Source organism: Rhinopithecus roxellana, chromosome 18, assembly GCF_007565055.1.
Source record: "Rhinopithecus roxellana isolate Shanxi Qingling chromosome 18, ASM756505v1, whole genome shotgun sequence".
NCBI classification, from domain to species: Eukaryota; Metazoa; Chordata; class Mammalia; order Primates; family Cercopithecidae; genus Rhinopithecus; species Rhinopithecus roxellana.
In genome coordinates, this window is record NC_044566.1 from 67639876 (window position 1) to 67661440 (window position 21565).

The 21565-nt window shown below is 47.6% G+C and overlaps 1 protein-coding gene across 4 annotated transcripts in view; it reads left to right on the forward strand.

Annotated features, from left to right (window-relative positions):
- The window catches only part of SPATA13 (spermatogenesis associated 13), a 156095-nt gene that overhangs the window by 119563 nt on the left and 14967 nt on the right, over positions 1-21565 (forward strand). For all 4 annotated transcript variants that reach the window (XM_010371934.2, XM_010371924.2, XM_010371939.2 and 1 more), the window contains 5 exons: positions 12642-12778; positions 14727-14906; positions 15278-15463; positions 17821-18000; positions 19457-19689. In XM_010371934.2, coding sequence (XP_010370236.2) covers positions 12642-12778; positions 14727-14906; positions 15278-15463; positions 17821-18000; positions 19457-19689 — 916 coding nt within the window. The remainder of the gene's footprint in view (positions 1-12641; positions 12779-14726; positions 14907-15277; positions 15464-17820; positions 18001-19456; positions 19690-21565) is intronic.

A 21565-nucleotide genomic window follows, 5' to 3' on the forward strand; every position in this document is an offset into this window, starting at 1 on the left:
CCACCACCCAGCCTGACTCAGTGGCCCAGGGCAGGGAGGCTCTTGATTTTTCTAAACGTTTTCCATGTGAATAGATGCCACAGGCCCTGGGTGTTTGGGAACCACTGAAGGGGGATGGACCCTGAAGTCGTGCATCATGTTTTGACATTGTCAGTTCCTGTGACCCAGCTCATCCCTCTGTGTGCATCTCCATGGTCTGAGCTCTTGGAGTCCACCCATGGTTTCAGCCCACGGAGCAGCAGCCCATGACAGCTGCTCCCGGCTGTGAACACGAGCCGCCCGCCTGGGCTGGCCATTTCCGTTTTTAAGATGGGAAGTCAGAATGGCTTATCTCAACTCTGAGGAAGTCTGAGCGATCAGCGAGAGGTTTTCTCAAATACATGGTTTTAGCAGATTATTTTAAGAGTGGGGGAATTTCCCTGAAGTCAGGGGAGGGGAAGTTCCCTGCGAAGGACTAGTGCTGGGTGGGAGATGCTGGCCGAGAACCAGCTGCTCATTAGCTAGGCAGTGTTGGAGACTGCCTCATGAAAGTAGCTAAAATCTGTATCTCCTCCTTGTCAAGTGCCTGATGTTTAAGGGCTGTGTTAGATCTCACCTCCCTTTCCTTTAACAAAACACCTCAACCTCCACCCTGTTACCACACCCTCACCAGGACTACCCTCCCCCACTTATAAGTCAGGGGCTTTTTTTTTTCCTGATGTCTTCTCTAACTGTATTTGTAACAGTCCTTCTGATTTAAAACAAAATGACACCTCCCGTATGGCTACCACGTCGTTCTCTGTAGTAGTTCCTAAAGCTATAACTGGCCAGGGCTGAAAATGTGGACTGGGGCGTTCTACTCCCTGACAGCTGCAGCCAGGAGGAAAGCAGGGATGGGGAGGAAGATGAGACGTTAGCGTGAGGGATGGACTGGGGAAGGACCGCTGCGGCCCCAGGAGTCAGGAGCCCCCAGAGGGCACTGTTTCTGGGAGTGATGGTTAACCATGAGTATTGAACAAGACCATTATAAATTCACTTGATTACATTTTTGGAATTGACAGTACTCTGTGGAACAGATGTGTTCTCTTGAAATGGTCCCCAGTCAGAGAGGGGCTGATGGTCAGCACGCAGTTTTGATGATGAAGGATGTGCTCCTTCTACCTGACTGACGCTGCGGGAAGTGTCGTCGAAAGAGCCTGCTCTGTCTACTCTCAGATTGATTGTATGTAGGCATTTGGGGTTTTAAAACTGATTTCAATTTGGAGCAGTCTTTGGTTCTTGTGTACAAGATCGTTTTCAAAAATGGCTTTTTGGGCCAGGTGCAGTGGCTCACGCCTGTAATCCCAGCACTTTGGGAAGCCAAGGCAGAGGTGGATCACCTGAGGTCAGGAGTTTGAGACCAGCCTGGCCAACATGGCAAAACCCCATCTCTACTAAAAATACAAAAATTAGCTGGATGTGGTGGCACACACCTGTAATCTCAGCTACTCGGTAGGCTGAGGCAGGAGAGTCGCTTGAACCCTGGAGGCAGAGGTTGCAGTGAGCCGAGATCGTGCCACTGCACTCTAGCCTGGGCAACAAAAATCCCTGGCTGAGGGATTTTTCTAGCTACAGTCTCAGATGAGCAGAGGGGTGGGAGTCAGAGAGACCTGGGTTCCCATCCTGGTTCGGACCCAGCCCCTGTGTAGCCCTGATAAATGACTCAACTTCTTGGAACCTCAGTTTCCACATCAGCAATTTGCAGTTCAATTGGAAATCACATACTTGTCCCCCACCCCTCCCCCAAAAAATGTTTTTCCACACTTGTTTTTTCAACAAAAGAAACTACAGTCGGTGAGAATGTGGAGAAATTGCACTGTTGGTGGGAATGTGAAATGATGCAGCCATTGTGGAAAACAGTATGGAGGGCCCTCAAAGAATTAAGACTAGAATTACCGTTTGATCCAGTATGCTAGAGAATTGAAAGCAGGGTCTCAGAAAGATAGTAGCACATCACTCACATTAGCCACGTGGGAAAAGCAGCCCAAATGTTTACCCACAAACGGATCAACAGAATGTGGTGTGTATACACACAATGGAATATTTTGGGGTTTTTTTTTTTTCCTTTTTTAAAAATCAATAGAAGTGCTGCCAAACAATGGAATATTATATAGTGGTTTAAAAGAAGGAAATGCTAACACTCGGTACACATGAATGGATGTCAGGGACATTATGCTTAGTGAAATAAACCAGCCACACAAGGACATACACTGTATGATTCCATTCATATGAAGTATCTAAAGTAGTCAACATCATAGAAACAGAAAGTGGAAAGGTGGTTGCCAAGGAACAGAAGAGGAAGAAGAGAAAAGTCATGTTTAAGAAGTATGGCAGTTTTGCAAGATGAAAAAGTTCTGTCACACACAGTATGAATATACTTGACACTGCTGAACTGGAACTGTGTGCTTAAAAGTGGTTAAGATGGTAAAATTTAACGTTTTGTGTTCATCACATAGGAGGAAAGAAACAACATTTACTTTTTCATTATTATAATATATTCATTTCTCCTGATTTTAGTGACATATATTTTGAGAATTTATAATAGCTTTACAGCATCGAAATTCCCCTAGATAAGAAGTCACCATTATTAACTTTCATCTGTAGTTGAGGATCGAAGCCCCTTGAAGTCGGTGAGGAACGGAAATAAAGAAGTGAAGGCAGTAGCAGCACCGGCCTATGGGTCTGGTGATCGTGAGGAACTCTGCCCAGCGGAATTGGCCTGAGCTTTGACGCGCTGTGGACTATGACATGTAGGATTTTTCAGCTGAACTGCAAATTGCTGTTTCCCCATCAGCAATTCATAATTCAACTGAACAATGTCTATTGAGAGTATGTGACACTTGAAAAGGTGTTCAGGTAGAGTGGAGTCAGATTACAGAGAAGATACACTGTAGAATAATTTTGTCATGAAGCAATAGACAACTCCCATGTCATTTCTTGTGACATCATAAAACCACTGTTTTAAGAAGTTCACCTGGGAAGTAATATATAGGATGGCTTGGGGAGGGAAACAAGAGTCACGAAGACTGGCTGAGGGATTTTTCTAGCTACAGTCTCAGATGAGCAGAGGGGTGGGAGTCAGAGAGACCTGGGTTCCCATCCTGGTTCGGACCCAGCCCCTGTGTAGCCCTGATAAATGACTCAACTTCTTGGAACCTCAGTTTCCACATCAGCAATTTGCAGTTCAATTGGAAATCACATACTGCGTGCCTTGTGTATGCCAGATACTATGCTAGGGGCTGGAAAGACAAAAATCAAACATCTGTCCTTTGCTGTAAGCCTGTCCTGTCCACACGTAGGACAGTAAGCGTGGGGAATCACAGAAAACCACCAGGCTTAGACAAAGCATCAAAGCGTAGCGCAGAGATTCTTCCTGTCTAGACGTCAGACACTGAGCAATCCCACTCCATAAAACACACTGAAATTACGGGACACAGGAGTCATTAACTTTAAGGGACTTTCAAATCGTGAAGGTGGTTGGGGTGGTGAAGGGGAAAAGGATACAACCAGAAAATGGAATCAGGTTCTTGACAGGCCCCACTGGGAGCAGGGATTGGGAGTCGGAAGAAAGGGTTAGTGAGGGAGCTCCGGGGAGGGCAGGACATACGGCTGCTCTCCAGAATGGGAGCAAAACACCCAGATTTGGATACTAAGACTGTTTTTAATATCATTTTGTCTTGTTACGAGTAACAGAGCCACTGCTGGGGGAGGCAGTTCCGCCCAGTGGGTAAGAGTTAGATGGCCTGGGCCTGCTGCACATAGCTCTGTGTTATTGGGACTTGAGTTTCCTCATCTAGAAATGGGGACAACTGACAGTACCTCCCATGTAGCATTGTCATGAGGATTATATGAGCCTGTTCACCTCCACAGCTTAAATCAGTGCCTAGCACATTATAGGTGCCTGATAAAATAACATCTTGCAATTCTACTTTTATTTTTTTTTTAATTTATAGAGATGGGTCTTATTTTGTTACCCAGGCTGGTCTCAAACTCCTGGGCTCAAGGGATCCTCCTGCCTCAGTCTTCCAAAGTGCTGGGATTACACGCATGAGCTACCGTGCCCAGCCACATCTTGCAATTCTATACTGTTTTTCAGTTTACAGGGTGCTTTCATATATCATCATTCCACTTGAAGCTCAAAGCACACCAATAACAAGTACTTGTTCAGAATGTATAAACAACCCTGAGAGATGGGTATTATCATCCACATTCAACAGGTGAAAAAAAACAAAGAAACTCGACCAAGGACTCATACTCATAACAGAAAAATACAGACAAGAAAAAAATGTGCATCACTATCATTTGAAGGGAAGTTCATCTGACCCCAAAGCCTTGCACAAAGTCCACATGCTGTACTTCTTCCCTTCCCTTCCCTTCCCTTCCCTTCCTTTCCCTTTCTCCTTCCTTCCCTCCTTCCTTCCCTCCTTCTTTCCCTCCTTCCTTCCCTCCCTCCTTCCCTCCTTCCCTCCTTTCTTCCTCCCTCCCTCCCTTCCTCCCTCCTTCCCTCCCTCCCTTCGCTCCCATGTGTGCCAGGCGGGCCTAGGTGTTAGGAACAGTTAAGAATAAAGCAGACAAGCATTACTGCCTTTCTGGAGCTTACATTCTGGACAGTGAACAGAATACATTAGACGGTGACAAAAGCTATGGAGAAAACTAAACCAGGGGAGACGGTAGAGTAAGAGTGAGGGTTGTGGTTTTAAGTGGGATGGTGAAGGTGAGAGAGGGAGCCACTGTGTGTGTACCTGGGGAGAGCTGTCAGGCACACGAACAGCGGCCCTGGGCAAGGAGTGCCTGCGGTCTTTGCAGCCAGGAGCCATTGGTTGGAGAGGGGTGGGAGGCACAGTGTATCTGGGGAAAGGTCTCAAGAATTTTGGCTCTCTCCCCTGTGGATGATTCTGAGCAGAGGAGTGACACAATCCAGTCTAGGAACGGTTTGCCAACATCACTCTGGCAGCTTCGGCCTGCCAGGGGCAGTGGTGGCAGCAGGGAGACCAGGAGGGGCTGCTGGAGGGAGCCCGAAGCTGGGTGGGAACCCAGGCTTAAGTGGTGGGAGGGGACCCAGGCTTGAGTGGTGGGAGAGGGGTAAGAGGTAGCCAGATTCTGGACACCTTCAGGAACTTGAGTCAGATCTGCCAGTGAGTGGGTCGTGGGATGTGAGAGGCAGAAGAATAACCTCTGAATAGGTAAAACATACAGGCTAATGCCTGCTTTACAGACAGGAACACTGAAGCTGAAAGAACTGAAGTGACTTGCACCAAGGTCATGTATTTAGGAAGTTAGTGAAGCAAGGACATTGACCCGGGAGTTTTCACTCCAGGCGCCATGCCTTTCCCTCGTCCGTGTTGCCAGTCTCTTGCCCCTGGCCTCTGCCCCCTCACCTGCCAGGACTGAGTCAGCCAACGCATGAGCGCCTCGAGCCATCTTACTTCCGCAGTGTTGCTGACTGCTAATCCATGATGTTGAAACAGTGGCTGTTGAAACCTCTCTTGTGATTAACCTTGGCCAGAGTTGTCTTTTTTTCTTTACTTTTTTTCTTTTGGGACAAAGTCTTGCTCTCTTGCCCAGGCTGGAGTGTAGTGGTACAATCAGAGCTCATTGCAGACTGGAAATCCTAGGCTCAAGCCATCCTCCCGCCTCAGCCTCCTGAGTAGCTGGGACTACAGGTGCGCACCACTGCCCCCGGCAGAGCTGTTTTGCTAAGTATTTATGAAAAACTCAGAGAGCCATCGGTATTTCCAGTCCATGTCTCTGTCCAGAGAGTTTTCTCCTGGTACCTCCTGTAAAGGTCTAACACTTTTCAATAGACTCCTGTTAATTGTGAATTTATGCACGAATACAACCTGGTTTTTTTCTTTCTTTACTGATTTTCACAGCAGCAGCTAGATCATGGAAAAGAATTCTCCCGTGGAAAACACTGTTTAGTTCTTCGAGGAGAAAGTGTCGTTTTCAGAGCTTTGCTCTGGGTGGGAAGCCCCAACGCCTTTGTTTTACTGAGATTCACTTTTTTTTTTTTTTTCGCTCAACCATGGTTTAAACTGATAAGGAAAAATGCTGTTGGTACCAGACAGTGCCAGATCAGTGCTTGCAAAATTGGAAGATTCCTGCTGCTTTAGGCATTAGACACACAGGGTTTGTGTATATCCTCCTCACCCAGGAGCATCAGGATATCTCAGCCAGTAAGCAGCACAGTTCTTGGGCCTCGTGGTCTGAGCAGGGTTAGAGAAGGCTCCAGGGTTAGAGAAGGCTTTTGTCTTAAGTGCTGTTTCCCTTGGAGTCTAAGACATACTCACGCATGAAAAAAATGATGTGCTTCCTCAAGGCGTCCCCCAAGCAACCCCGAAACACACATACCAGCAAAGCATACTAGACTAGGTGACCTCCTGCTCTCTGCCCGTATGCACCCTGACCTAGCATAGGAAGCAGAAGTTACATTTAAAATCAAACAGTCACCACGCATTGTCCAGGCTCTAATGTGTTTCTCAGACAGCACAGGTCTGGCTTTCTCAGGACCTCCAGCCACACCCCCAGCAAAATAGACACAGATCCACACACGACCCCCAGCAAGACAGACATGGATTCCCACAAGCATAGCTGGCTCCCTGCTGCCCACCCACCCGTGCTCCCAGGGTGCACTCCCTTCTCCAGAGGCACCAGGCCCTGCCATGCCCCTGACAGCCGTCCCCTCTCCTTTAATAAGCAGGTAAGAAAGCTAGGGCCCAGAAGGCAACACCGAGGCTGTAGAGTGCTTTCTTCTGCCCCTTGCTTTGTGCTCAGGCCCAGGAATTTACTCCTCCCCCACCCCCGTCTCTTGGTCTCTTAGACAGCTCACTTTTCCTCCCAGACACAGGCCCTGACCTTTCCTGACCAAGACTGGGGATGGGCCCAGGCAGGGGAGTGGAGGTGGGTAGAGGGTAACTGGCATCATGCACTCAGAGCCTGGAACCCTGACTTGGTGCACGCTGAGAGCTCTCGCCCAGCTTCCATTGTCAGCTGGTCCAAGGTTCCCTGGCTGTCGCGGTGTCCGGTGCACCTGTCTGGGTGGTTTCACGGCTAGGGTACAGGTGCAGACCCATGTGCCATGCCTCACTGTGGTGTGTGCTGTCATGGATGTAAGCAGCTGGCTCCCCTGGAATCACAGGAGGGTTCTGGAGAGGAGGTGATGGTGGCTGGGATGTGGGGGTTTCTCTGAGACGGACACCCGTGGCGGAGGGGGAAGCAATTGGAAAGCCAGGGCCCGTGAGCAGACCCAGTTCAGTGGGCGCCACTGAGAGGTGCTGTGTCCAGAGCTCAGGCTTACAGGACTGGGGCTGCCAGGTGGGAGGTGGTCTGAGCACAGTCTCAGAGAGGGGCTGGGGCCGGGCTGGGAGAGGTGCCGCTGGCGGCATGTGCACACCTTCCTGCTTTCCCTCCGTCCTGCTTCAGGAGCTCCGTGCATCATGAGTGCATGAGCTTGAACTCCTCCTCGTCATCACAGCTCTGTCTCTGCTTGGCAAGAAAGACCTAAAATGCTGGTGCGTGAAATACTACTTCTGCAGTGTTGATTACCCCCATTATTATGGATCTTTTTCCGTGTTTATCATTGTTCTAGTGTCAGATTCCTGGGCTCTGTTTACAGAATCGGTTGCTTCTGACAGCAGTGTGGCTGAAATGATGAGGGGAGGAGAGACATGAGGGAAGCAGGAGGCCAAGCATGGTGGTGGGGGGTGGGGGTCTGGGGCTGGACGTGTGTCTGCCGAGCACTTGGCACATGGCCAGTGCGGATAAGATGAGCTGTGCATAGAAAATGCAGGTTGCATTGATCCAAATATAAAACATCTCCCCAAGAAAGAACTCTTCAGTCAGAAACCAGGCCCATCCTTTTCTAGTCAAGTAACTAGAAACATGGAGTTGCCAAGTCCCTGAGAAAAGCAAGTCCGTGGAGCACCATCCCAGGGCAACCTTCAGCCAGCCCTCTGTCCTTCCCAGCACACCGGCTTCTCCCTCAGACTTCTGCTTTTTGTTAAATCTCCAGGGAACTTGGAATTTTTCCAAAACGTCCTTGACCCTATCTCTTGCTGCAGGCATGAACTTGGCCTCCCAACATGGATCTCAGTTCCTGATGCCATTTCCTGGGGCCGCTCCTGTTGCCGCCCACTCCCACTGTGTTCTCCCCAGCTGGCTTCCCTGGCCCCAGGCTCTGCGCCAACAGCTCTTCCTCCACGTCCTGGCAAAGTCTGTCATTAGCCCAGCCCTCACCAGGTGGGACACCTTCACCACAGTAGCACTCTCTGTGGAGTTCCAGCTATGGTCAAGGAGGCGAAGAGTTTCACGTGCATTCTGTCGCCTGATTCTTCAAAAAGGACACGAAGCCCAGATAAATGAGGTCACTTGGTTTAGGTCCCATGCCCACAGAAGGGCAGGACCAGAATTCAGAGCAGCCTCCGTGATCCTAAAACCTCTTCTCTTTCTGTCATATGAGGGGACTCTACTTAGGTCCTGTGGCTTCCTTCCTCCGAACCCTGGAAGAGCAGCCCGGGCTGAACTCTAGCCTGTGAGGCCCTTCTGTGTGCCCCCGATCTTCGCAGTCTCGTCTTTCATGAGATGTGCTGGGAGTCCGTGGAGCACATGCTTCGTATCAGCCACCTTCGATTCGCAATCAGGGGCCATCACCCTGTTCTGAGTAGTCTGCCCCTCTTCCAGGAAGCCTTTCCCTGACTGAGGAGGATCCCTTTCTTTTTAAAATCCTGCCACTTGCTTCGGACTCTCCTTATTATATTTCCACTTCCTGGCTGCAGTCATCAGTATTTGGGGGTTTTGTTTGTTTGTTTTTTTATACTTTAAGTTCTAGGATACATGTATACAACATGCAGGTTTGTTACATATGTATACATGTGCCATGTTGGTGTGCTGCACCCATTAACCTGTCATTTACTTTAGGTATATCTCCTAATGCTATCCCTCCCCCCTACCCCCACCCCACAACAGGCCCGGTGTGTGATGTTCCCCTTCCTGTGTCCAAGTGCTCTCATTGTTCAGTTCCCACCTATGAGTGAGAACATGCGGGGTTTGGTTTTCTGTCCTTGTGATAGTTTGCTGAGAATGATGGTTTCCATCTTCATCTATATCCCTACAAAGGACATGAACTCATCATTTTTTATGGCTTCATAGTATTCCATGGTGTATATGTGCCACATTTTCTTAATCCAGTCTGTCATCATTGGACATTTGGGTTGGTTCCAAGTCTTTCCTATTGTGAATAGTGCCACAATAAACATACATGTGCATGTGTCTTTACAGCAGCATGATTTATAATCCTTTGGGTATATACCCAGTAGTGGGACAGCTGGGTCAAATGATATTTCTAGTTCTAGATCCCTGAGGAATCGCCACACTGTCTTCCAGAATGGTTGAATAGTTTACAATCCCACCAACAGTGTAAAAGTGTTCCTGTTTCTCCACATCCTCTCCAACACCTGTTGTTTCCTGACTTCTTAATGATTGCCATTCTAACTGGTGTGAGATGGTATCTCATTGTGGTTTTGATTTGCATTTCTCTGATAGCCAGTGATGATGAGCATAAAATTTCATGTGTCTGTTGGCTGCATAAATTTCTTTTGAGAAGCGTCTGTTGATACCCTTTGCCCACTTTTTGATGGGATTTTTTTTTCTTGTAAATTTGTTTGAGTTCTTTGTAGATTCTAGATATTAGCCCTTTGTCAGATGAGTAGATTGCAAAAATTTTCTCCCTTTCTGTAGGTTGCCTGTTCACTCTGATGGTAGTTTCTTTTGCTGTGCAGGAGCTCTTTAGTTTAATTGATCCCATTTGTCAGTTTTGGCTTTTGTTGCCATTGCTTTTTGTGTTTTAGACATGAAGTCCTTGCCCATGCCTATATCCTGAATGGTATTGCCTAGGTTTTCTTCTAGGGTTTCTATGGTTTTAAGTCTAACATTTAAGTCTCTAATCCATCCTGAATTAATTTTTGTATAAGGTGTAAGGAAGGGATCCAGTTTCAGCTTTCCACAGATGGCTAGCCAGTTTTCCCAGCACCATTTTTTAAATCGGGAATCCTTTCCCCATTTCTTGTTTTTGTCAGGTTTGTCAAAGACCAGATAGTTGTACATGTGTGATGTTATTTCTGAGGGCTCTATTCTGTTCCATTGGTCTATATCTCTGTTTTGGTACCAGTACCATGCTATTTTGGTTACCTGTAGTCTGGCACAAGACAGGGACAATTTGACTTCATCTTTCCCTAACTGAATATCCTTTATTTCTTTCTCCTGCCTGATTACCCTAGCCAGAACTTCCAACACTAGTGTTGAATAGGAGTGGTGAGAGAGGGCATCCCTGTCTTGTGCCAGTTTTCAAAGGGAATGCTTCCAGCTTTTTGTCCCATTCAGTATGATACCGGATGTGGGTTTGTCATAAATGGCTCTTATTATTTTGAGATACGTCCCATCAATACCTAATTTAATGTGAGTTTTTAGCATGAAGGGCTGTTGAATTTTGTCAAAGGCCTTTTCTGCATCTATTGAGATAATCATGTGGTTTTTGTCGTTGGTTCTATTTATATGCTGGATCACGTTTATTGATTTGCATATGTTGAACCATCCTTGCAAAAATCAGTGAATCCAGAAGCTGGTTTTTTTGAAAAGATCAACAACATTGATAGACTGCTAGCAAGACTAATAAAAAAGAAAAGAGAAAAGAATCAAATAGATGCAATAAAAAATGATAAATCACCAGTGATCTCACAGAAATACAAACTACCATCAGAGAATACTATAAATATATCTACTCAAATAAACTAGAAAATCTAGAAGAATTGGATAAATTCCTGGACACATCCACTCTCCTAGGACTAAGCCAGGAAGAAGTTGAATCTCTGAATACACCAATAACAGGCTCTGAAATTGAGGCAATAATTAATAACTTACCAACCAAAAAAAGTCCAGGACCAAACAGATTCACAGTTGAATTCTACGGGAGGTACAAGGAGGAGCTGGTACCATTCCTTCTGAAACTATTCCAATCAATAGAAAAAGAGGGAATCCTCCCTAACTCATTTTATGAGGCCAACATCATCCTGATACCAAAGCCTGGCACAGACACAACAAAGAAAGAGAATTTTAGACCAGTATCCCTGATGAACATTGATGCAAAAATCCTCAATAGGTCAGGAGATCGAGACCATCCTGGCTAACACAGTGAAACCCCATCTCTACTAAAAAATACAAAAAAACTAGCTGGGCGAGGTGGCGGCGCCTGTAGTCCCAGCTACTCGGGAGGCTGAGGCAGGAGAATGGCATAAACCTGGGAGGCGGAACTTGCAGTGAGCTGAGATCCGGCCACTGCACTCCAGCCCGGGCGATAGAGCGAGACTCTGTCTCAAAAAAAAAAAAAAAAAAAAATCCTCAATAAAGTATTCGGGTTTTATTGCATCCTGTAAGGACAAGGGTCATTGTCCCCAGCGCCTGACAGTCATTCCGCTGGAAAAAATAGTGATCCATCGCTTCTCGGCCTTTTGGCTCAGATCAAGTGGAAAAATAGTGATGGAAACATCCCTGAACTTGCGCAGGAGGGCTGAGGCCATGAGTCTGGAAGAAGACACTGCTCTGTGACAGATTGTTGGCTTTGCCGAGGGTGGTTCATTGTCCCAAGAAAGAAAATCTGACTACCAGGGTGGCCAATCTAAAAAGCTCCATCGTCCTTAAAAGATCTCTCTTAGCCAGGCACGATGGCTCACGCCTGTAATCCCAGCACTTTGGGAGGCCGAGGCAGGTGGATCATGAGGTCAGGAGATTGAGCTCATCCTGGCTAACATGGTGAAACCCCGTCTCTACTAAAAATACAAAAAATTAGCCAGGCGTGGTGGCGGGCGCCTGTAGTCCCAGGTACTCGGGAGGCTGAGGTGGAGAATGTCAGGAACCCGAGAGGTGGAACTTGCAGTGAGCTGAGATCGTGCCACTGCACTCCAGCCTGGGCAACAGAGCGAGACTCTGTCTCGGGAAAAAAAAAAAATATATATATATATATATATATATATTTACACACACACACACACACACACACACACATATATATATCCTTCTCTCTCTTTTCTGGTAAAAGTACTATATAATTCCTCATTCTCATATTTTGAGTTCTGAGCCTTTCAAATATGTATGGAGAGTAAGATTGATGGCACATTTCTACTCAAGACACTGTTGGGATGTACTGGTTTTGGTAGTACTGCCTTGCAGATAAAGGATGGAAGCAGAATATTGGATCATCTTTTTCATCTTCTTTACCTCCTCAGGCTTCCCAGCACATTGCTTGGCAGCATTGTTATCTGTATTTATGCTGTTAATATTCAGGGCGGAGCACAGACTTCCAACTAAATTACACATAATGCCCTGATGGTCTTCATTCTGCAAATGGTATTGTGTTGGCAGTACACTCTTTAACTTTCCACCTCTCACTTAATGTCACACTGAACTGCAGCTCTTAACTTTGGAGTAATGTAAACATTTTCTAACAGTTTCTTATTCTAAGATACAGATGATTACCTTCCCTTGGGAGTATATTACCAAATTTTTTCGTCATATGAAAAAATCTTGTTAGCTGTGTCTTTGAAATCATCCCTTTTGTATCTTGTATGTTTTAGTTTCTTCAGATGGAGGTACCGAGCCCTCTGCCTTAGTGGATGACAACGGTAGTGAGGAGGACTTCAGCTATGAGGACCTCTGCCAGGCGAGCCCTCGGTACCTGCAGCCCGGCGGGGAGCAGCTGGCCATCAATGAGGTACTGGAATTCCACATGACAGTGGTGGATACGGGATACCTGATTTTCAGGGTCCACAACCACTTCTGACTTTGTTCTCTAGTTCTTCTTTACTAAGCATGTCCAAAAGCCTGGAACTCTGATTAAAACAACACTGTGATTCACTTTGGGAGGCCGAGAGGGGTGGATCATGTGTGGTCAAGAGTTCAAGACCAGCCTGGCCAACATAGTGAAACCCCGTCTCTACTAAAAATAACAGAAAATTAGGTAGGCGTGACGGTGCGCACCTGTAAACCCAGCTGCTTGGGAGGCTGAGGCAGGGAGAATTGCTTGAAGCTGGGAGGCAGAGGTTGCAGTGAGCCGAGAGCACACCACTGTACTCCAGCCTGGGCGAAGAGCAAGACTCCATCTCGAAAATAAAGAAAGAACAACACTGTGATTCTCTGACCCCGTCCAGGAAAATGTATGGGATTAAGCTTTCTGGGTAGAGGCAACTCATCTTTTTAGGTAAAGAAGAGCAGCTCCCTGTCAGTGTTCGGCCAGTGCTTTCCATTTGATGAAAGAATACCCTCCCTTCTGGTATCTCGTATCATTCTGACAACTGATCTAAGAAGCGGACGTTATGGTTGTTATCCACATTTTCATCAATGCTCTGAGGAAAGATGTCTAATTACTTGATGGCGAATGGCAGAGCTGGAGGTACCCATGTATTTCTCCCTCCAAATCTGGTGTTCCTTCGGCCACCCTGCAACTGTAGCTTTTTTTTTAGGAAATCATTCTGGAAGGTACCTCCAGCTTTTGGCGTTCTTGAGCAGAACGTGTGGAGCATAACTCCTCAGTGAGTCAGCGTCTCTACCGAGATCGCCAGTGATGTGTATCGTTGGCAACTAAGGAGATGTGCAAAATCACCTGGTCCTGTGACTGGTGGCAGCCACATTTGTTCCTGTTTAATTGTTAGCGATCTCAGGATCATGCTATGTTCTCTTTAATTGGTGTAAAGTATAAAGTTAGATGCAAAGCTTACTTGAATGGTGAATAAAGTATGAATGATCCACATTGGAGGGAGATGTGAGGGACGGACTTCCAATAGTATATGTGCATAACTTTAATAAGCTTGGCTCTGTGACATCTAGTATGGTTGCCAGAAACCATTTTTCTGGAGCAAATATTTCAGCATTGAAGTTTGCTAGATAACTGACCTGCTGCTAAGTGAGCAACTTATACTTTTTTTTTTTTTTAAAGGGGCTTGCCTGCCTTTCTGCCTTCCTCCTTCCCTCCCTCCCTTTTTTCTTGCATTTTGCTCTTGTTGCCCAGGCTGGAGTGCAGTGATGTAATCTCGGCTCACTGCACCTCCGCTTTCCAGGTGCAAGCAGTTGTCCTGCCTCAGCCTCCTGAGTAGCTGCGATTACAGACATGTGCCAGGACACCTGGCTAATTTTTTTGCGGGGGGGGGGGGGAACAGAGTTTTGCTCTTGTCCCCCAGGCTGGAGTGCACTGGCATGATCTCCACTCACTGCAACTTCCGCCTCCTAAGTTCAAGCGATTCTCCAGCCTCAGCCCCCTGAGTAACTGGGATTATAGGAGCTCACCACCACACCTGGCTAATTTTTGTATTTTTAGTAGAGACGGGGTTTCACAATCTTGGTTGGGCTGGTCTTGAATTCTTGACCTCAGGTGATCCACCTGCCTAGGCCTCCCAAAGTGCTGGGATTGTAGGTGTGAGCCACCACGCCCAGTATAAGGGCTTTCTTTAAAAGCAGGTAGAGATGCCCTCCTGACTTTGTTTTTCCTCAGTCTGTTCTCCTGGGTTCTGTTTGTGTAATTAGTCACATAGTCAGTGTAGACCAAATGCCACCAGCATATCCAAGTGAGAGGATACCAGTGTCACCCTGAGAGTGCATCTAGCAGCTCCCTCACCCTCCCGCGCACTCGTGCTCTATGCTGAGCACACCCCACTGTCTCCTTTCAGCTGATCAGTGATGGCAACGTGGTCTGCGCAGAAGCCCTGTGGGACCATGTGACCATGGACGACCAGGAACTGGGCTTCAAAGCCGGGGATGTCATCCAGGTTCTGGAAGCCTCCAACAAGGACTGGTGGTGGGGCCGCAGTGAGGACAAGGAAGCCTGGTTCCCCGCGAGCTTCGTCAGAGTAAGTGTGGGGCACTTGCAGCTTTTCCAAAGTATCTGTGGGGGCTACAGGATCCTTTCAGGTCAGAACTCGCCTTTCATCAGGTCAGCTCTTTTGTAATGGTTTTCTGACATGCAAGTCACACCTGAAAGAAATTAGGCTGGGTCGGAGCCAAAATGTTAACAGAAGGCAAGCGAGTTGCTCGGTGTTTCTCTGTGGTCCATGTGCCTGCTGGCACAGCTGCAGCCCTGCTGAGGTCATGGGACTCAGGCGAGGGCCAGGCTGCCTTCTCAACAGGTCACAGGAAAGTAGGAACCTGGGAGGTCTCTTGCCTCTGTTCTCTGCTGCCCTCCCCTGCCCCAAGTCACCTGTCCCCTGTGTGTGGGTTGCAGTTGCGAGTGAATCAGGAAGAGCTGTCGGAAAACTCCAGCAGCACCCCCAGCGAGGAGCAGGACGAGGAGGCCAGCCAGAGCCGCCACAGACACTGCGAGAACAAGCAGCAGATGCGGACCAACGTCATCCGGGAGATCATGGACACTGAGCGAGTGTACATCAAGCACCTCAGGGACATCTGCGAGGTGGGATGCCAGGCTGGGACCTCACTAAGGGTCACAGTACGAGGTTGCATGAGGTGCCCAGGCTTTCTCCCCACCTCCACCCCCTCCCCTCCATCAGACTCCCATATGTACACACTTACCCACTGCTCATTTCTCCGCCCCTGCTGTCTGCACTGCTAGGTCTGAGTGCTGCGGCTGTCCTAGCTGTTGGTGGAGGTTTTTTAGAGTCAGGGTCTCTTTTCAGAGGCAAGGCTTTTTCTTAGAGATAGGGTCTTGCCCTGTCACCTAGACTGGAGTACAGTGGCATGATCATAGCTCACTGCAGCCTCAAACTCCTGGGCTTTAAGCAATCCTCCCTCCTCAGCCACCTGAGTAGCTAGGACTACAGGCACGCATCACCACACCCAGCTAATTTTCTAAATTTTGTACACAGACAGGGTCTCACTGTGTTGTCGAGGCTGGTCACGAACTCATGGACTGAAGCAATTTTCCTGCCTTGGTTTCTCAAAGTGCTGGGATTAGAGGCGTGAGCCAGTGTGCCCAGCCCCTCTCTTAAGTGCACTCTGCAACTGTCTCTATCAGGACCTAATTCCTGAGATTGTTTGAAAAGAATGCCTTTCATAGAAGGCACACGCTCACTTGATTTTACAGTCAAAGGTTTGTTACTATCTGCAACCCCACTGCATCTAATCACCAACTCACAGATGAGATCCTGAGTCATTTAGACACAGATGGGAAAAAACACTGGTTTTATATTGGTGATATCAGAGGCTGTATTCTAGTGTCATGCTATTCTACTTGGCAACAAATTTTATATTGTAGTCTTACCCTGATTTCAGAGAGCTTGTCATTAGTAGAGGTGCACCTAAAAGGGTTTTGTCTTCCTGTGGTATTTTGTGCTTTTATGGATTGTGTACGAGCATCACCCTACACTGCTGTTTGCCCTGTCTGCTCATTGCGACTCTCCTAGCTATAAATGCTGATATCTGCACTACCATTCAACGCTGACCATTCAGTGCTGAAGACAAGTTGAAGTCAGAGAACTGCCTGGATTAGCCAGCTGTGTGGACAGGCCAGTGTTTAGCTTCTTTGTGCCAGCCATCTCATTCTGTGTGAGTGTGTGGCAAAAGAAGCAGTTCTGCAGTGGCATTTAGGGAAATAAGAGGAACTGTCCATAATTATTGAACATTGACTGTTGCCACCCCTTACCTGGATTAACTCGGCTACCACAGCATTCTCACTGGGCAGGTCCTGTTAGCCCGCATTGCAGATGGGGAGACCAAGGCACAGAGAAGTTAAGTGGTGGGGTTGGATTTAAACCCAGGCAGTCTGCCCCAGAACCTGCCCTTTTCTGAACTATTACATTATATTGTTTTCCTGTTAAAATTCGTACCAAGTGGTCATTGGTATGTGTTTTACTCCATGGTCAGTTCGTTCTATTGAATGTCATGATAACTCTTTTGAGTTAGCTGTTAATGTATGTACAGCCTTTTCTTCTTATCCCACTAGCTCCTACCCAAGCCATAGTATAGCCATGGTGTTACACACAGATAATTAGTGCAAGCCTCAGATTAAAGACCTACAGATTGGTGCTGTCCATAGAAAGGCGGTGCTGGTGGAATCCTTGAGGAAGAGGAATCCTCGCCCTGAGGGACAGTGCACAGAGCTGCGTGGCTGTTCAGCAAGCAGTGACATTCTGCATTTGACAAGTCTCCTGGGCTGTGAAATGGAATTAGAGCTGGGAGAATGATTATCTGAAGAGTTTGGAAAGACATGTGACGACACCGATTTTTGAGCTCTGGTATTTGAAACTTGTTTCTGGAAACATTACCTGGTTTATTGGATCCTAAATCCAACGGCATGAGCCTTTTTGCTTTCTTTTTAGTTTAAAACACCTGGCCGGGCGCGGTGGCTCAAGCCTGTAATCCCAGCACTTTGGGAGGCCGAGACGGGCGGATCACGAGGTCAGGAGATCGAGACCATCCTGGCTAACACGGTGAAACCCCGTCCCTACTAAAAAAATACAAAAAACTAGCTGGGCGAGGTGGCGGCGCCTGTAGTCCCAGCTACTCGGGAGGCTGAGGCAGGAGAATGGCGGGAACCCGGGAGGCGGAGCTTGCAGTGAGCTGAGATTGCGCCACTGCACTCCAGCCTGGGCCACAGAGCGAGACTCCGTCTCAAAAAAAAAAAAAAAAACACACCTATGGCAAGTTGCAGTCATGGAAGTACGTGACCTCATCAGAGACTCATAGAGGTTAAAATAATTTTCTTTAATTAAAATTCATTCCAAGATCCTGGTTTTAGGCCTACAAAAGCTGTACTATTCACATAATTTATTTGGATTTCCAGATGAAAGCCATTGCTTCTGTATTTTGCAGGGCTATCTCCGACAGTGCCGCAAGCACACAGGAATGTTCACTGTTGCACAACTAGCCACTATTTTTGGAAACATTGAAGATATTTACAAATTCCAAAGAAAGTTTCTGAAAGACCTTGAGAAACAGTACAACAAAGAGGAACCTCACTTGAGTGAAATAGGATCTTGCTTTCTTCAAAATGTGCGTCACCCTTTACTTCATTATTAATAACATCTGGTTACATAATTTTGAAGTGCATCTCCACGAACAACAGGAGTCTCTTTAGCTTTATTGTTTGTTTGCTAGATGAATCTTCCATAGAAAGGAGATGTTTCTTCTATCTTATATGCTTATCATATAAACGAAATCTGTATAATCTTGTCTTAATGTCCCAAATTCATTTTTTCAAAACCCTTTTATGTAGTCTGGAATTGGGGGGTTACATTTGGAGTAATTACTTTTTAAAAATTTCTAAGGGTTATGCCGTAAGAACTATGGAGTCCTTCCTAGTAATATCTAGGAAGTGACTATTACATTTCAGGCACCGTTTCCAGGGTTTTCTTATATTGGCTTGTGTATTGCTATGAGGTAGATATGATTATCTCTCTCACTTTCTAGATGAAGAAACTAAGGCCCAGAGAGTAAGTAACCCAAGGCCACATACCAGCAAGAGGCAGCTGTGAAGGCAGACCTGGGCATGTGGCTCCAGGACACATGCTTGTGATACTGTAACTGCCTCAGAACCTTCCTGTGATAACATGCATTTATCATTTTTTAACTTATGATTGACTGTTACTACTTACTGCTAGAAGATTTCAGAGGAAGATTTTAGTCCCAGCCCAAATAGCTAGGGAACAGTAAGAGTAATAATAATAACAATGACAGCCTCGCCACACCTTCACTTCCTGGGTGCTGGGCTCAGAAGCTGTCTAGAGTCCTCTGGGGCAGATAGATTTTAAGTGGCTGGGCATAATGTTTTTGTGTTCAGTCAGTCAGCCGGAGGCTGGGCCCCATGTGTGACCTGGGCATATTTGGGACATTGTGACAGGCCTCCTTGTGTGGCCTGTGCAGAAGGTTCCTACAGGAGCCACCTTAGGACAGGCTGGAGGCCGGGTGGTGGCCTGAGGAAGGTAAGTCTCACAGTGAGGACAGGGGAGTACTGCTACCACCAGGGAAGGGGTCGTGGCAGGCCCAGCCAGGGTGACAGCAGAGAAATGGGAAGAGAGGTGTGTTGAAATGGGCATTTTTGAGGAAAAGCTGACAAGACTAGTTTTAAATCGCAAAGAATAAGCAACCATCAAAACTGCATACATGGTTTTCAGCTGAGTTGAAAAAATTTGCAGGAGGGGGACGTTAGAGGCCCTGCTACCCACCTTCCAGGATGAGTGCGAGGGAGGCTAGAAGGAGACCAGGGTGCTGAGTCCCAGGGCAGCCTCGTCCCCAACCGCCTCAGGAGCCTGCCGAAGCACCCCTTCCTGCCGGCCAGATAACGCTTGTGGAAACCATGGCAGGGCAGCTCGGGCGCCAGCGGATTTCATGCCCTGTCCTTCTTGCAGTAGTCCATCTTCCTCCTTTCTAGGAGTGTCCCTTAGAGAGGGCTGGGATGATGTCCCAGAGGCACCCCAGAAGCTGATGAGGCTGTGCTTTTCCTTCCCAGCAAGAGGGCTTTGCCATCTATTCCGAATACTGCAACAACCACCCAGGCGCCTGCCTGGAGCTCGCCAACCTCATGAAGCAGGGCAAGTACAGACATTTCTTCGAAGCCTGCCGCCTGCTACAGCAGATGATTGACATCGCCATCGACGGGTTCCTGCTCACACCCGTGCAGAAGATCTGCAAATACCCGCTGCAGCTGGCCGAGCTGCTCAAGTATACCACACAGGAACACGGGTGAGGGGCGCGGGTGAGGGTGCTGCCGCCGTTAGCTGTAGGCAGCTCTTCACCCCTGCAGTGATAGGTGGGCTTCAGTGTCAGCCTTAGCACTTTGGGCGCTCCATGGGAGAAGTTTTCAGATCGTTTAGAATGTGTGCAATTAACTATTGAAATAGCGTGATTGAAGAGGCTCCAGAATATCCAGCCCTAGAGCTATGAAGACGCAAGGGTCATTCGTGAGCTGTGTCATGAGTGTACGGGGGCTTTTGTTGTGTTGTTACTCCTTATGTTGCTTACCTGTATTTTATAAATGTGCCTTTGAGTACTCAGTGGTTAGTAAAGACCGTTTCTGAGGGAAACAGACCAGTGTGAATGGAAAGCCATGACTCTCGTTCTGTCCTGTGCCCGTGAGGTTGACGCACAGCAGCTCAGCTCAGAGCAGGATTCTTTATGGCAGAAACGTTACTTGATAGTGACTTACCTAAAGTTACTTGTTAAGCAGTCTCTACTTAGCAACACAGAAGGGCTGAGGGCGCACACAAGCTTGAACTGTAAAAGGGTGTGGATTGTCAGGGGTGCGAATCCATACAGGGTGGCTGAGAAGACCAGGGCACTGGGCGCCTGCTGGGCCCTGAGCCATTCGTACGCACCAGGGTGCCGGCTGTCTGGTCTTTTCCCTGTTCCCTCCTGCTGGAAGCACAGGGCTTCCTTCCACGCTTACCTGAATGCTGCGTCTCCCTTTGAACTTCCTTGGGGCCTGACTAAGCTCTTCTTGTTACTCACCCTTCTCTTGTTTGAATCTCAGCTTCTCCTGAACAAAGAGCAGCAACATACACATTCTCTCTGTCTTTATCATCTGCTTTGGTTGTTTCTGAATTCCTCTCATGCCCTTGTTCCCTAGCCATATGATCTCTTCTGGGGGAGCCAGAAATTATCCTTTGTTTCCTTAATAGCCAACCATCATTTCGTGCACGCACAGAAGCCTTTGTGTGGCTATACATGAGGCATGTCACCCATTCAGCTTTGGAATGTGCATGCCCATTTTCCATGCCATGGGAAGATGTCATCACAGCCCAGCCCAGCTATTTGGTGCCTCAGGGTAGCAGTGTTTGGCTCATTCTGAGTTCTCACCTGGCCAGCAGGAACATGATAGTCATAGGACAACTGCTGTGTGCCCGGCTTCAAGCCAGGCCACCCAGGGCCACAAGGGTCTAGGCTAAAGCTGACTCTTTTAGATGAGAATCGAAACAAGGGCCATGCCCCTGACACAAGGTCTTTGACTGCACCTGCAGCTCTGGAGAGGGTCATCTCAAAGGGTCCTGATGAGAAGAGGAAGAGGGAGGGGATTGTGCCAGGAGGAAATTTCTGTGGCAAACCACAACAGTTCTGGGTTTCAGCAGCTAAATATCTCCCTGCAGGGAGTGGAGAGTGAATCATTATTCTTTTGTACTCTTTACCTCTGAACTCCTGTGGAGAGACAGACTTAAAAAGGGAAATTTCTGGCCGGGCGCTGTGGCTCACGTCTGTAATCCCACCACTTTGGGAGACTGAGGCGGCTGGATCACCTGAGATCAGGAGTTTGAGACCAGCCTGGCCAACATGGTGAAATCGCATCTCTACTAAAATGCAAAAATTAGCTGGGCATGGTGATGGGCGCCTGTAATCCTAGCTACTCGGGAGGCTGAGGCACGAGAATCGCTTGAACCCGGGAGGCAGAGGTTGTAGTGAGCTGAGATCACACCATTGCACTCCAACCTGGGCGACAGAGCGAGACTTTGTCTCAAAAAAAAAGGAGGGGGTGGTGCGGGGGGAACCTTCTTACAATTAAATTGGAAAGTAAAGAATGAGAGCAGGTCACTGAACAACAGACACTAGATATGGGTGTTAGCTAAAG